This window comes from Oncorhynchus gorbuscha, linkage group LG09 (assembly GCF_021184085.1).
Source record: "Oncorhynchus gorbuscha isolate QuinsamMale2020 ecotype Even-year linkage group LG09, OgorEven_v1.0, whole genome shotgun sequence".
Classification (NCBI taxonomy): Eukaryota; Metazoa; Chordata; class Actinopteri; order Salmoniformes; family Salmonidae; genus Oncorhynchus; species Oncorhynchus gorbuscha.
Window position 1 is genome coordinate 31,678,284 of NC_060181.1, and position 16,364 is coordinate 31,694,647.

A 16,364-nucleotide genomic window follows, 5' to 3' on the forward strand; every position below is an offset into this window, starting at 1 on the left:
CCTGGTCTGCTATTATGTGGAGTCATGGTTTTCGAGGATGAAACCAGTACCAGTCCCCAGGCTGTCTGGCAAGCTGCTGTCCAGTACCATCACCCTGAGCATGTATGAAAACACTACCATTTGGCGTCATGGTTCTCTACAGGGGTCCCTGAGCTGGATTTGGGATCATTACAGATGGCCCTGCTGCCTGCTGACCCTAATCCTCCTAATGACCTCACAGCCAGTCAGCAGGCAACTAAAACCTACCTTCCCTGCCTTTTACTGTAGTGTCCTCCCATCCCCTGCCTTCAACCCAGTGCTATACACAGCACAACAACAGCCTTTCTTCATGGGCTCTCTCAGAGAAGAAATGATTCGGCAAACAACTCAAGCAAGAGGAATTTGCCAAACCTGTGAGTATTATAGCTCTATATCATCATCATCACCTACCTATCCCCTTCTTAGTTGTGTTGTATCTTATTGGGTGTATGTATACACTGAACAAAAATAGAATCGCAACATGTAAAGTGATGGTCCCATGTTTCACGAGCTGAAAAAGATCCCAGAAATGTTCCATGCATACAAAAAGCGTATTTCTCTCAAATTGTGTGCACGAATTTGTTTACATCCCTGTTAGTGAGCATTTCTCATTTGCCAAGATAATCCATCCACTTGACAGGTGTGGTGTATCAAGAAGCCGATTATTTAGCAGGATTTTACGCAGTTGCACCTTGTGCTGGGGATAATAAAAGACCACTCTAAAATGTGCAGTTTTGTCACACAACACAATGCCACAGATGCCTCAAGTTTTGAGGGAGAATGCAATTGGCATGATGACTGCAGGAATGTTAACCAGAGCTGTTGCCATATAATTTAATGTTAATTTCTCTACCATAAGCCACCTCCAATGTTGTTTTAGAGAATTTGGCAGTAAGTCCAACGGGCCTCACAACCGCAGACCACATATATGGCATCATGTTGGCAAGCGGTTTGCTGATGTCAACGTTGTGAACAGAGTGCCCCATGGTGGTGGTGAGGTTATGGTATGGACAGCCATGAGCTGCGAACAATGAACACAATTGCATTTTATCAATGGCAATTTGAATCCACAGAGATACCGTGACGAGATACTGAGGCCCATTGTCGTGCCATTGATCCGCCGCCATCACCTCATGTTTCAGCATGTTAATGCACGGCCCCATGTTTCAAGGATCTGTACCTAGAAGCTGAAAATGTCCCAGTTCTTCCATGTCCTGCATACTCACCAAACCATACGTAGAATGTATGCACACATGACTGTAAGTCGCTTTGGATAAAAGCGTCTGCTAAATGGCATATATTATTATTATTATTATGTCACCTATCGAGCATGTTTGGGATGCTCTGGATCGACCTGTGCGACCGCGTTTTCCAGTTCCCACCAATATCCAGCAACTTAGCACAATTCATCGGGGCATGGACTCTACAAGATGTTTAAGGCATTACACAGGGATTCTGGCCCATGTTGACACCAATGTTTCCCACATTTGTGTCACGTTGGTTGGATGTCCTTTGGGCGGGGGACCATTCTTGATATACACAGGAAACTGTTGAGTGTGAAAAACCCAGCTTCGCACAAATCTGATGCGCCCGGCAACTACTACCATACCCCGTTCAAAGGCACTTAAATATTTTGTCTTGCCCAGTCACCCCCCTAGAATGGCACATATACACAATCTATGTCTCAATTATCTCAAGGCTTAAAAATCCTTCTTTAACGGGTCTCCTCCCTTTTTTCTACACTGATTGAGGTGGATTTAACAAGTGCCGTCAATAAGAGATCATATCTTTCACCTGGATTCACCTGGTCAGTCTATGTCATGGAAAGAGCAGTGCATTGGCAGTAGGACACTGTATGATGCCTATTAGTGTGAGCATGCAGTGAAAGTATCTGACATTGCTGGTTATATGCAGTCTATAACCTTTTCACGAGAATATATGTAGAAGAGAAACAAATGATTGACGACACAGGAGAGCTGTGAACTAGGTTTAGTGAACTACTGTCCTCATCAGGAAATGGCTAATCTGATGAGTTTTCTGATGAATTTGTTTAACGTTTGACATAATAGACCACTGAGTACCGACTGTTAAAGTATTTATGCGCTATACTTTAGCAGTCTTTATGAACTGAGAAGTCACAAAGAAAAGAAAATGCTCCTCATAAAACCGACGAGAATATTGAGATCTGTGGAAAACAATCTCCAGGAAGATGTTTCGTTATTGATATCAAGGTTTCTTTATAGAAAAATCATTGAATTATAAATGATCCATTACTATGCCAATGTTTTTGAATGTGTTGAAGCTTTAAATTGTCTCTCTTCGTGGAAATCTGCAGTGGAATGTCAGACTCAACAAGACATATACAATGAGATTACAAAAGAAACCGTTTGTCAATACCTTCTTGAGCATACAGTATTTAGTATTGACAGGTCTACTTTATAAGTATTCAATACTTTGCTATAATTTAATCTGAAGGATTTTCAGTGTTGATTGGCTGTGTTAGATAGTCATGTAATGTAATTGAGTAAGTGATTCTAATTTGTGAGTGATGTGTGTTTTGTCGCAGGGCTTGCCCCGACCAGAAGACCTGCTGACCTCTCAGGCTAAAAATAGCATTATGCATCTCATCGGCCAGAAGCACCTGCTGGCGCCTAAAAACGTCTGTGATTCCAAAACACCTGTCCTCCATCTGTCAGCCACACAGGGAGGGGAAGAGGAGGAAGTGGTGGTGATGGTGGGTCGGCTTATGCCGGAGTCTGCCATGCTGCCCACGCCAGGCCAAGAGGGCCCTGCCACCCAAAGGGACTCCTTGCTCCTGGTCAGGTATGTATTATGTAAACATTTGTTAATTCATTCATGTAATCGTTCATTTGTTTGTTTGTTTGTTTGATTGTTCCATCCTTCCTTCCTTCCTTCCTTCCTTCCTTCCTTCCTTCCTTCCTTCCTTCCTTCCTTCCTTCCTTCCTTCAGGTCCAGGTCTCCCCTGCCTGGCTCATCCCAGGAGAAGGAGGGAAAGAACCTGCCCCCGCCGCGGCCTCTGAAGCTGGCACCTCTGGAGCTGCCCAGGGAGGTTCAGAAGGCACAGAGACAGAAGATTAAGGCCAAGGCTGCTGCCCATAAGCTGGACACGACGGTGGGCGACATACCCTGCTCCAGGAAGGTGAAGGACTGTGGGGTGAGAGGAGAGGGACTAGGACCTGTTAAAGGTACGGCAGAGTGTGTCTCCACCGCAGCCCCACATCCCTTACCTCTGAATGAAACAGCACCCAGGGTCCAGCGACATCAGAAGGTTAGGAGAGCGCAGCTAGCCCGTGCCAACCAAATCCAGAGACAGACAGGAGACAGGCTCTCGGAAGATGCTGGTATTAACGTTAACGGCCCTCCTCCTCCCCCTATCAGCAAACCAGCCTCTCCCTCTTCCTCTCTCCCCACCAGCGCCAAAGCTCAGGCCCAGCAGGTGGTAGCACCACATGGCGAGGAGAGCTCATGCCAAGTGGCCGGAACATTCCAGCAGGATACCGGTGGGAGGAGGCTGCGTCTCAGGAGGGCAGAGCACCTCGAAGAGGATCAGAGCAAATCTAACATGTCAACAGTAGGATTACCTGGGGAAGAGGACAAGCAGGCCCAAGATGTCCAGCAAGGAAAATCCCTGAGGGCAGAGAATACAGAGGAGGCTCTGAGAAAGCCCTGAAGCAGGCCAGTCACATACTGGAGAAGGCTTCCAGGAAGAACGCCAGGCCGGAATCACCGGAGAATCCGCTGAAAGTGTCCAGAAAGGTCATCCGGAGAACGGCAGAGAGAAATCGCCAGGACGCTGTCCTTTGACCTCTGACCCCTGATCTTTGACCTCTTAACCCCTGACTCCCTTTGAGCAGACCAGGACGTAGCGAAAACAGACTTGACAGTGTTAAGTCATGTGTTTACATGTGCTTATCACCTGGAGATTAGGATAGAAAAGCCCCTGCATCTTACTTCACACAGCATCTGCTATTCAAAGCAACAAGCCAGTTACAATGCCAAGTTCCCTGGCAGGCAGTATGTACAGTATACTGTACAGAGGATAAATATAGAAGTATATTACGGACCAAAAAACACATTTATTTATTTATTATTTTATAAAAAGATGATGCTCATAATACATTACATTTAACCATTGTAGATATCCTGACATAGGCTATTCAATGTCCTATTTTGGATGAAATATGTCTGCACATGCAGGTGACATAATCATATTTGAGCGTCCCAGTAGCTTGGTAAAGCTATGCGAAACTGACCTGCATTCAGGGATAATTATTATTAAGGTCTCATCAGATGGATACATTGGCTTCATCTATGACCACTGTTAACAGCTCCATCTAGTCCAAACAATGGCATCGATTAGCAACAGATCAGATTAGCAACAGAGCTCACAAACAGAGTCGCAGCAGTAATCGTATGTTAAGATTGGAAACAGCAAATAAAGAGATTTGAAATATGCCTTCTTTTCTGAAACAGCCACCCCTCACTTATGGGTACTGTGTATTTAGGCCTTCAGTTCATTCTATCATCTTTCTGCACCTTAGCTACTTCGTCAGATTCCTGTAGTACATGCAATCTCAGAAGAATGTCTTTAATCAATGTTTTTCCTCCAATCAGCATGCATTACAGCTCTATGTGTGTTTGGTAACAGAACAACCGCCATCCCTCACTGTAACAAGTGAAACACTCACAGAGACGATGTTACTCTAGTCTAGACATCCACGTTTTGAGTTATTCCCTAAATCTGGATGTAGACATTCCAGACGGTAGTTATGGGAATGTGATTTAGGTAATGTAATGTATGTTTATCATCGAGAACAGAAGTCTCCTGAAATATATGGGAGACTTCAAGTACACTTGTTTTCGCAGGTATGTCAAAATGAACTGACAGTGAGAAAACACCATATCACAACCATTCTACATCTGAGCAAGTGAGTCGTATTAGGCAAGTCTCTCATTGACAGACTTGCAGCACAAGAGGCTTCTAACACACTACTTTCTGCCTTGAGTCCCACTGCATTCTGACAGTGAATTCATAAATTGTTTGAATATAGATGTGAACCCTGCGGGAATTGAACCTACGACCAAACCCCTCAATGAGTCAGTCTGACACCAGTAGCACTGCAATGTCCATCTGCCCCAGACCATGAGCCGACCACCAGAATTCCTGACCGTTTCACACCACGTAGTTAGGCTGGCCTATACTCACTTCCCCTGATTGACTGACTGCAAAGTTAATCACAAATAGGATCTCAGAATGTATAGCCATTATGTCCAATGTATGTATTTGTCAATGACGTACAATAATAATCATTTTGGTTGGATGCTTATATTTGTCCTAAGAAATTGTTCTTAACTGACTTGCCTGGTTAAATAATGGTAAAATAAAAAAATAAAAATAAATATTTGTCCTTTATTATACGCATGTGTGAATCGTAACATTATTATTTTATATTTCTTTTACATATCTCAACTCCCCCTGAGCAAACACACAACCAGGACAAAACGTTGTTTTAACGTTGACTCTGTTGTGTACTTTAATACACTTACCAGTATCAATCACTTTCCAGTTCAAACAAGGCACCTCAACCTGAGAGACGTGTAAAGCACAGAGGGGACCGACTGGGGGAGGGAGAGGAGTTCTGAGAGCTATTGGGGAAAGGGAGAACATGCCATTCTGACAGGATATCTGGCAACTTCACTAAGAGAAAGAGGGAAAGAGAGAAACCAAAACACTGGAGAACAAGACCACTGTTTCCCCTTTCTTTCCCCCTCCTGCAGGGAACATGGCTGACAAGTAAACATTACTTCTCAATGTGGTTAACAGACATTTTCCTATGTTGTTTTAAATAATTTAGCACTTTTCAGAATGTAAAATTGCTGTCCAATTCTACTACATTAGAGACAGATTAGCACAAGCACAAGGAGGAGCACAAGACACATAAAGCTTCAAGCACATGCTAATCATTTTCCTGACTCAAATACACCCTCACCACCATACAGCAAGTTTCCTGCTAGAGTAGACCCATCCCACCATGGCCACCACGCGCCCATCACCACAGCTGCACCTAGGGCAGCTCTTTTGTGGCTACATCTGAGGCAGGGTTATGGTTGGAGTGGATGGACAGAGGAGGCGGGGTGGCTGAGAGAGAAGCTGTGTGCATTCTGTTCCTGAGGGCAGCAACACATCAGATGGGCGCAGCTCCGGCAGCCATAAAGAAGAAAAAAAAAGAGACTAAAATATATCCAGAAAGTTGGTCTATAATTGGCCAGGCCTGTCAGGGTTGTTTTTATGCCTGTGAGCTGAACAGCTAGCTAGAGCAGTACAAGCCACCTCGTCCACTAGTGAAACCCTACACTTTCAACTTCAGTCAGTTCCTCCCTCTCTATCCACCCGTCCAAGAGGTAGTAGCAGATGCTCACCTCACTTTGGACTTTTTATCAACACTTGGATTGACATCGTGGTGGATTTTAGGATTACATTTCTTCGCACCTGTAAAGGAAGTCATTTGGGCGATTCACCGTTGGATAGGGGATGGTGCCTTAATGCTGAGCTAAGGAACAAGTGAGAACTGGAGGATAGGAGCCACACAGAGCGAGAGAGAGACCTCCAGTGAAACTAAGTGATCTGCAATCCAGGTAGGAGTAGGTCTTTCCTGCAGTCAAATGACCTATTGGCCTTATGGGTGGAATGTTGTTAAGATTTTTTAATAAACAGGTTTTTTTAACACTGAAAATCCGGTGTTTCTATGTCAAAACGTTTGTTATATTTCTGTCTTCTGTGATATAAAGTGTAATAATGGGACGCAAACTCAAAATGTAATACATTTAAACTCTGTCCCTGACATTAAGTCCATATCCATGTGTGTGATGTATACTTTTACTTCAAAATAGATTTGTTTAAGACTCCCAAGAAACACTCTGTGTGACCCTGATGTAGCCCACTGCAGTAAGAAGTTTAATCAATCTGTCCCATTAAAATTGTTTTATTTCTGGCTATTTATATTGTTTCTTCGGAGGGTAGTTTGATGTTTTTGTGCATTTAGATTTTTTTTGTTTGTGATAAATTGTTTGTGAGAGGAGCTCGGCGGAGCCACGTGTTGGATGCTCCGTCAGGAGGAGCTACAGGATCCATGTCTATCTTCATTTCCCTTTGGACTGGAAAACTCCTTCTGTTTTTTACATCATTTTCTGGATGATGGAAGTCAGGTTTCTGGAATAGACATTTAGATTGTAATCCCTGGTCTGCCATTGAGAGAGGAGGTGGAAACGCACAGGCCCCATACAGGATACAGACCATAGCTTGTACGGGGGGAGATCTGGGCTCACGATTGGGGCTTGGGCTGCTTACTAAGTCACATCCCAATGTTTTTGATCTGTTTATTTTTGTATCATTTCAAAAGTATTTCAAAATCAACATGTTGAAACGTTTTTAAAGCTTACGTGATATAGGGAGTATATGTGGGGACTGTGGTATTGTCAAAATACTTATCTGATGGGACAAAAATAGGCTAAATGCATAGTAGCCTTTCCTTAGTTTCATAATTTGATCTCTCAGATGAGCCATCTGTTGAATAGTTATTCAATATGTAGGCCTATCATATGTATCGCGGGTAGATGGGTGGATAGTTTTTACAAGTCGGAAAAGTTTTCCAATAGGCTATATGCATTGTGTGGGCGCTTGAGACATATTTTCATTTTGGTCAGCTTTAAATACACACTAATTACAGCAATTGCAGCCATTTCACTAACAAGGCATTGAGCTCATTAATAGTGTCAGTAAAACCTAAGAAAGCTCCAGGGCATAAATAGCTCTGTGGTATATCAGATAAAGTAATCTGCTGCCGAACTACAGGTTCAACCCAGCGTCATGGTGATTGCACAGGGTGTTCACATGTTGACCATGCTGCTGGAGGATAATGGACAATCAAGCAAAGTGTAGGACATCACACAATTGTCAATTGGCTGTGGGCACTCCCCTATGATGTAACTGTAGAACACAAGACAGGAGAGGATACATCGTATTAGAACAGAACTTAACTTGGTCATGTTCCAAGTTCTTAGTAGGAATCCCATTCACGTTCACAAACACATTTTTTTTTAAATGGGTTCCACTGTTTCCCTCCATTTCACTAAAACATTCACACGGCTGTATTCCTGGATTTGATGATCCTGTCATTGCTATGTAAGATCTGCATAACACTTGGTGTTAAAGGATAAAGCAGCAATAAAGCATTGTGAAGGTTCAAGGAGAACGGTAAGCCATTGCCACATCACCAGACTTCCATACACCAAAGCCACACAGAGCTTTCGCCACACACCACTCGTCTAGCCCTCTGATGACAGTGTAGCATTGGGCCCACAGACTTATTGTACTGTATTTGGCTCTGGTCTTAGTTCACTGCTGCTAAATCACACAGACACTCTTCCCGTAAGGATGACTTAAAGATATGGAGGAGGTTGATGACAGATGAGAGACACAACCTTGTAACCTCTTGTAACCTCTCTACACAGGAAGTTCTATCCGAGTTGGTGTGTGTGTTCTAACAGCATCATGATAACACTAGAGCACTGTCACCGATTTCTGTCCAATTCAAAACTCAGGGGCCTTTCACTCCCAGTCACTCTAGTCACTGGGTCAGGTATCAATTGGCCTTCTCTAAAAGCGTCAACTGACACGTTCCTCAATCTACTTCCAGAAGAGATGCGTACATTTCGATTAGTTGACTACTACCTAAATGAGTAAATGAGAGTTGAATACGGAATTGTAGCTTTTTGTGAAATCAATATTCCCCAAAGAAAAGCTGTTTATCGGAATCAGAAGACATTTAACATGATATTGCATTCCAATACTCAAGGATAATATTGAGGCTTAGGCCCTAGAAACGCCCAGTAGTCTCTCACACCTGTCTGCTTCTTGGTAGTTTGTAATGGTGACCTGTTGATGTCTACAGGTTGGAGACTTTGATGGTGATCACAACCTAAGCTCAAAAGACCAGAGGCTGATATGGAGCTGCGACTGGGATGCAGGGCTTCCCTGGTCCTGGTCATACTGGTCCTGACACTCTCAGGACTGAGGGTTGATGCTCAGAGCAGGGCAGGTAAGGACATCAGCTGTTAATAGCTGGTTCAAAAGTATTTGTTTTTTTCTCCATAGACTTTGAGCCACACTGAGCTTGTCTGGAACCAGTGGAGTAGTCCTGAAAGTAGAAACCCTGCCCACCTGGCACTAGTGTGGCTAGCTCAATCTTCAGTAGTTAGAAATAAATTAAATATTTGAACCAAAGCCTGGTTCTTACTATCTTTATGTACAGTACTGGGAATTCCTCAGGTCTGACTTCTAACATCCACTTCCTCTCAGGCTGTAAGAACGTGCACTATGACCTGGTGTTCATCCTGGACACGTCGTCCAGTGTGGGGAAGGAGAACTTTGAGAAGATCCGCCAGTGGGTCTCCAACCTGGTGGAGTCGTTCGACGTGGGCCCGGACAAGACGCGTGTGGCTGTGGTACGCTACAGCGACCGGCCCACCACCGAGTTCAACCTGGGACGGTACAGCACCATGGACGAGGTGAAGAAGGCCGCCAGGAACATCCGCTACCTGGGAGGGAACACCATGACCGGGGACGCCATCAGCTACACCACCACCAACATCTTCACAGAGCGGGCCGGGGCCAGGCCTGCCGCCAGGGGCATCCAGAAGGTGGCTATCCTCCTGACGGACGGGAGGAGCCAGGATTACGTGTTGGAGCCTTCCAAGGCGGCGGCGAAGGCCGGGGTGAGGATGTTCGCAGTGGGCATCGGGGAGGCTCTGAAGGTGGAACTCGAAGAGATCGCTGCGGAACCTAAGAACGCTCACGTGTTCCATGTGACAGACTTTAACGCCATCGACAAGATCAGAGGGCGGCTGAGGAGACGGCTCTGTGAAAGTAAGTAACCAATCACAGGCTGAGAAGGAGGCTCTGTGAGAGTAGATTATCAGGTGCAGGATTTTTCTGTGACTGCCTTTACTCTTTAGTTTGTCAGTTTTGAGACAACAGATTCCAACAAGATGTTTACATTACATACACAATCAGATTTTCAGAATTGGGTCTTAAATTCAGTTGAAACTGCAGTTATTTCTATCAATCAAAAGCCTCCACCTTCTTACTATACAATCTGTGACTTTGAACTTTAAAGATATCTCCATCGATATCACTCTGAACTTACACTCCAAAACGAACCCTTTTTACACCTCTAACCAAGACTCTAACCCAAAACTCCACCACACACCTTAATTCAATTACATTACATGAGCCATTTCAATTGGCTTTTCCTCTCCACTAGGCCTTTTCCCTCGACTAAGACGGGTGTGACATGATATGTGTGAGGCGTGGGCGGTAAGCACAGATCGGCTCATAAATGACATTGTTGTGGCCACTTGCCCCAGCGACTTGGGTAAGAGGCGTGGAACGCTGGATAGCCTGATTTACTCTAACCTCAAGGTCTTCTCCAGGACCCAGCTACACTACTATACATCCCCCGACAGGGAAACGTTCAGTACAAATGTTACAAACGTCATTAAAATAACAACACGTATATACTGGGACGGCTCTGGGCTGGTGAGGAAAGTGGACTAGTGAGTATATATTGTATGTTCAGGACAGGAGGTGGAATACGATTGGTTGGATGCTTCACACTCCAGAGTTTGCATTCCCCACTAAAATGATCTGAACAGGAAAGCAGCGTGTGCCTGAAACTGTAGCGGCTCAACGGAATTCTTGGGACCTCTCAACTCTGACGTCACCGTATTAAAGTTGACTTTTAAAATGGTTAGGGAAGAGTTATGGTTAGGGTAAGGATATGGGTTAAGGTTAGGGTTAGGGCAAAGACAGCACAGTATGGTTTAGAAACTCTGGTGAAGGCTTAGAGTAGGGACGTCCCATGGATACCGGATAGCACTAACCTGCCTGAAACCCTGACAGTAAATAAGGAAGGTGAAATGACACGGTCACACAGCTGTACCTGACAATGTGGGCCTCGTCACAAGATAAGTGTTGGACCACCATTTCAACATAGCCTGTCTCTGAAATGCCACCCCATTGGTCAAAAGTAGTGCACTATGTAGGGAATTTCGTGCCATTTTGGATGCACACACATAATCTCATTTACTGTTAAAAAGCACAACAGGATAGTACAATACTCAGAGCTGTGTTTAGTGTTAACTCAGAATCACACTGTAATCAGAGCCTCTATTCTTTATTTAAGTCAGACAGGTGTCCTTGTGTAGTAATACTTTAACCACTTGAGTTTGGCAGGATGCTAGGAGATTCATTTGGAAGCTTTTAACCCTGACCCTTCCCTCTGAGACCCCAGATTCCAATGTTAATATACCCACCTTGAAGTCAGTCTATACATTCCTCTCTAGTCGTAATGGCACATGCTTTCAGACATTCGATCTATTACGATATGGGGATAAGGGTACTCAGGGCTCACTACACAGAACCTCTTTACCTTGGACAACTAGTTAATTCGCCACCCAAAATTGTTCCTTCTGGTAATCTCTAGGATCACCATGTTAGTGTATCTAAGAATATAAGTGGGCACCGCACAGAGCGGCCCAAGTTATTTTTGCCCTGAAAATTACAGTTCTAAAGTTTCAAGTAGGTCCTAAAGAGCAGTTTATGAATTCCACGTTGTATGTTTTCACCTTTTCATCTAACATTACCACCACCGTTAAACACAGTGCTGGGAGAATATATATATAAACACAGAAACCTTTTAACTTTAACTAAACCTCAGTGAACGAGAAAGGCGTCTTTGCCAGCCAAATCAAAGACTATTCAACAGCCATAATTGTACTTATGAGGTAATACAGTAGACTGAATTAGTACACTCCTTAGTTAGAGCCTGTTTTCAGTTGAATGTTTTTGATTATATTTTTGGGAACCATAGAAGTCCACTAGACAAATTAGGGCTATTATGCTTTTAGATTTGAGCAAAGTGCAATAACAGTGTAGACTACCTAATCTGGAAACCAAGGCCTGTAGGAGTTAGCACTGTTTTGTATTTAATTAAACCAAATGTTCCTATATCATTTACAGATGTTTTTAGTTCAACTTAATAATAAACAACAGGCTAAATAAGTCCCATCACCTGATCCACTATGTTTCCTGTTGATACAAGAGCATGGACACACTTGACCTTGCATGACCTCGCAATCCACCCCTGACATGGCATATCCATTCTCCCGCAGACATCTCTTTCCCAGAGTTAATTAGTGATGGCGCCAAAAACAAATCGATACAGTTACATATTTGGATGTTATTTTTGACAATATATCGCAACATTATGCTGGACAATAGCTAGGTTTCCATCCAATTGCCGATAGATTCTCATGCGAAAGTCTAAAAGCTGCATATATAAACGATATGCACATTTCCCCCTCAGAAATGGGTTTCCATCCAATTGACTTGTTGCAGTTTAAAGGCTGTGCATGATGACGTAGCGCACATAAGAGGAACTTTTGCAGTTAAATTCCCATCTACAAAATAAAAAATACAAGTTAAAAGGGTTTCAATCACATTTCCAACTCTACTGATGGTTTTGTCACAAAGAATGTTGCGTTATACAGTGAATGTGCTCTCTCTGGTCTTGGCAAGTGCACTGTAGCCAACAGCTCACAGATACAGTGTGGGTATAGCCTACATGATGAGATTATTATGGACAAAAAGAGCAAAATATTTTTCAATTGTTCTGAATGGCAGCCAAGCCTCAATCATCATGTCACCAGAATAAGACCCTGGAGATTTATTGAAAAGGAACATCAAGCTCATCACTTTGCACTTTCACCACCCTGTGACGTTCAACAAAATGGATTTCATCGGGAGGACCACACACAACTTGATCGCGTGACTCTAAGTTTACTTCGATATGATAGTTATTATATTAATATTTGGATGTTTCCACAGCCATTTTTTTGCATAATTAATTTGATCAACATAAAATATCCCACCTTGTCTAGCCTACTTTGCTTTGTCAACATTTGGAAAGTTTACCGACCAATATTCTGTTTCCATCAGGCCTGTCTTTAAATTTGTTATCCGACATGTACTGTACTTCACTCTCATAAAAAGGTTGGATGGTAACCTGGTTAGTATAGTAATATTATTTACGTGCTATTCGGCTGTACCTGCACCAAAACTTCAGCATTTCCCCTTCATAGCTTGTCCTCCGTCTTCTTTTTAAATGTTGAGCCAATTTGTTTTCAGCACTTTGACTTCCATGACTGATGAAAACTGGTTTTCTCATGGCCCTGTCTTGTCCCTCAGCAACAGACATACAGTATGGTAAACCCCAAAATGCAGATTCAGCTCAACCTGATAAGGACATGCTGCTTTTGCATTGTATGTTATTGCTGGTGTATGAGACCTATGAGATACCACTGGACCCCAACATGTTAAGGGCTCTGCCCTGCATTGCTTCCATTTGAACTCTGTGGTGGATCTTTAAATTATAGCTGTTGGGCCACAAGGAGAGGGAGTGGCTAGCTCTGCAGTGAGCACAGTCTCAGACCTTCAGTTATGGCCGAATCCTAAAACACAGTGACGCACAGCTGTCCTATCAAAGCTGGCATTGTAACTGTTGGCCAAAATAGGTATGTAGTATTACTCCAATCATCTCCGTACAAACTGAATTAAAGACATCCTATAACCACCAGCAAAGCCTATTTGGTTTACATGTTTGGAAATGCTTAAATAAAGGAAAAATCCACACCAAAACGATATTTTGGTATTTGTTTCGTTAGTCAGTTGTTAATGTAGTCTCAAAATGTTTTTCACATCAGAAATCAATTTTTCAAGACAAAATGCATCATACTGTCTATATTTCTGTATTTTATATATATATATATATATATATACACAGTACCCGTCAAAGGTTTGGACACACCTACTCATTCAAGGGTTTTTCTTTATTTTTTCTTTATTATTCAACAAGGTAGAAATAGTAAAAATTAAGAAAAACGCTGAAATGAGTAGGTGTGTCCAAACATTTGACTGGTACTGTAGTGAAAACTATGAAATAACACATATGGAATCATGTAGTAACCAAAAAAGTGTTAAACAAATCCAAAAATATTTTAGATTTTAGATTCTTCAAAGTAGCCACCCTTTGCCTTGATGACAGCTTTGTACACTCTTGGCATTCTCTCAACCCTGCTTCACTTGGAATACTTTTCCAACAGTCTTGAAGGAGTTCCCACATATGCTGTGCACTTGTTGGTTGCTTCCTTTACTCTGTGGTCCAACTCATCCCAAACCATCTCAATCGGGTTGAGTTCGGGTGATTGTGGAGACCAGGTCATCTGATGCAGCACTCCATCAGTCTCCTTGGTCAAATAGCCCTTACACAGCCTGGAGGTGTGTTTTGGGTCATTGTCCTGTTGAAAAACAAATGGTAGTCCCAATAATATGCAAAGCAGAATGTGGTGGTAGACATGCTGGTTAAGTGTGCCTTGAATTCTAAATAAATCACGGACAGTGTCACCAGCAAACTGGTACTGTATACACAGTTGAAGTAGGAAGTTTACATACACCTTAGCCAAATATGTTTAAACTCAGTTTCTCACAATTCCTGAAATTTAATCCTAGTAAAAATTCCCTGTCTTAGGTCAGTTAGGATCACCGCTTTATTTTAAGAATGTGAAATGTGAGAATAATAGTAGAGAGAATTATTTATTTCAGCTTTTATTTCTTTCATCACATTCCCAGTGGGTCAGAAGTTTACATACAATCAATTCGTATTTGGTAGCATTGCCTTTAAATTCTTTAACTTGGGTCAAACATTTCGGGTAGCCTTCCACAAGCTTCCCACAATAAGTTGGATGAATCCTGACAGAGCTGGTGTAACTGAGTCAGGTTTGTAGGCCTCCTTGCTTGCACACGCTTTTTCAGTTCTGCCCACAAATGTTCAATGGGATTAAGGTCAGAGCTTGTGATGGCCACTCCAATAACTTGACTTTGTTGTCCTTAAGCCATTTTGCCACAACTATGGAAGTATGCTTGGGGTCATTGTTAATTTGGAAGACGCATTTGTGACCAAGTTTTAACTTCCTGTCTGATGTCGTGAGATGTTGCTTCAATATATCCCCATAATGTTCCTACCTCATGATGCCATCTATTTTGTGAAGTGCACCAGTCCCTCCTGCAGCAAAGCACTCTCACAACATGATGCTGCCACCCCAGTGCTTCACGGTTGGGATGGTATTCTTCGGAAAGGCCTTGACATACATCCACAGGTACACCTCCAATTGACTCAAATGATGTCACATAGCCTATCAGAAGCTTCTAAAGCCATGACATAGTTTTCTGGAATTTTCCAAGCTGTTTAAAGGCACAGTCAACATATTGTATGTAAAGTTCTGACCCACTGGAGTTGTGATACAGTGAATTATAAGTGAAATAATCTGTATGTAAACAATTGTTGGAAAAATAACTTGAGTCATGCACAAAGTAGATGTCCTAACCAACTTGCCAAAACTATAGTTTTATAGTGTTTGAAAAACGAGTTTTAATGACTCCAACCGTAGTATATGTAAACATCCGCATTCAAATGTATATATATATATATATATATATATATATCTTGAACATTTGATTGCTGACATCTAAAACATTTTGGAACTATATCAGCAATTGACTAATGAAACGAATACCAAAAGATAGTTTCGGGGTGGACTTTTCCTTTAAAATAAAAGTTTAAAAAGTAAAATGTTTTTTTTTTACAAGTAAGGACACAAACACAAACAATCGAACAACATAAAACCCATCACAGAGATTAGACACCAAATCAAATGTAGAAATGATTGGTTGCAAATGTCCTTTTCTACCACAGTAAAAATATTATTATGGTAGCCAGGCACAAACACTGTTACACACTGTAACAGTCTACCAGGGATAAACTGTCTACCTGAATTTTCGCAGGACATTATGCACTTGACTCTGCAGTTAGAAAGAACAAGGCATGTCAAGAGACGGAGCCATTCCGTCCATAGTAAAGTTAATGCCTCCTTAACTCAACAAAGTCCTTTTTATAGCCGCAATTAAAGAAAATTACAGGGTCTGATAGTGCATGATCATCAGAGACACAATCTGCTCTGTGGTTTGGTTTTCTGCCTGCTTTACACGCACAAGTTCACACGCATGCACACATGCACACACACACTTGAGATGAACAATACATTTGGTTAAGTGCCGTTAATTCTTCTCATGCCAATTTATCATAGCATCACAGTTCAAATGCAATAATGTGAGTTCAAATTGAATTCCTCTCGTATTAAGAATTTCACCT

The 16,364-nt window shown here is 42.5% G+C and overlaps 2 protein-coding genes across 4 annotated transcripts in view; both read left to right on the forward strand.

The window, feature by feature from the left end:
- Positions 1–237: 237 nt before the first annotated feature.
- LOC124042767 lies at positions 238–5,439 on the forward strand. The gene is made up of 3 exons (XM_046360872.1): positions 238–392; positions 2,585–2,841; positions 2,989–5,439. Exons 2-3 carry the CDS (start codon positions 2,636–2,638, stop codon positions 3,707–3,709), a joined length of 927 nt encoding a protein of 308 aa, XP_046216828.1. The 5' UTR covers positions 238–392; positions 2,585–2,635; the 3' UTR covers positions 3,710–5,439.
- Positions 5,440–6,165: 726 nt separating this feature from the next.
- Positions 6,166–16,364, forward strand: part of LOC124043398 (collagen alpha-1(XXII) chain-like) — a 61,076-nt gene continuing 50,877 nt past the window's right edge. For 2 of the 3 annotated variants that reach the window (XM_046361971.1, XM_046361972.1), the window contains exons 1-3: positions 6,166–6,675; positions 8,991–9,137; positions 9,398–9,964. In XM_046361971.1, the coding sequence (XP_046217927.1) occupies positions 9,044–9,137; positions 9,398–9,964 (661 nt within the window). In that variant the 5' untranslated portion in view covers positions 6,166–6,675; positions 8,991–9,043. The remainder of the gene's footprint in view (positions 6,676–8,990; positions 9,138–9,397; positions 9,965–16,364) is intronic. The other variant, XM_046361973.1, reaches the window with a different exon arrangement.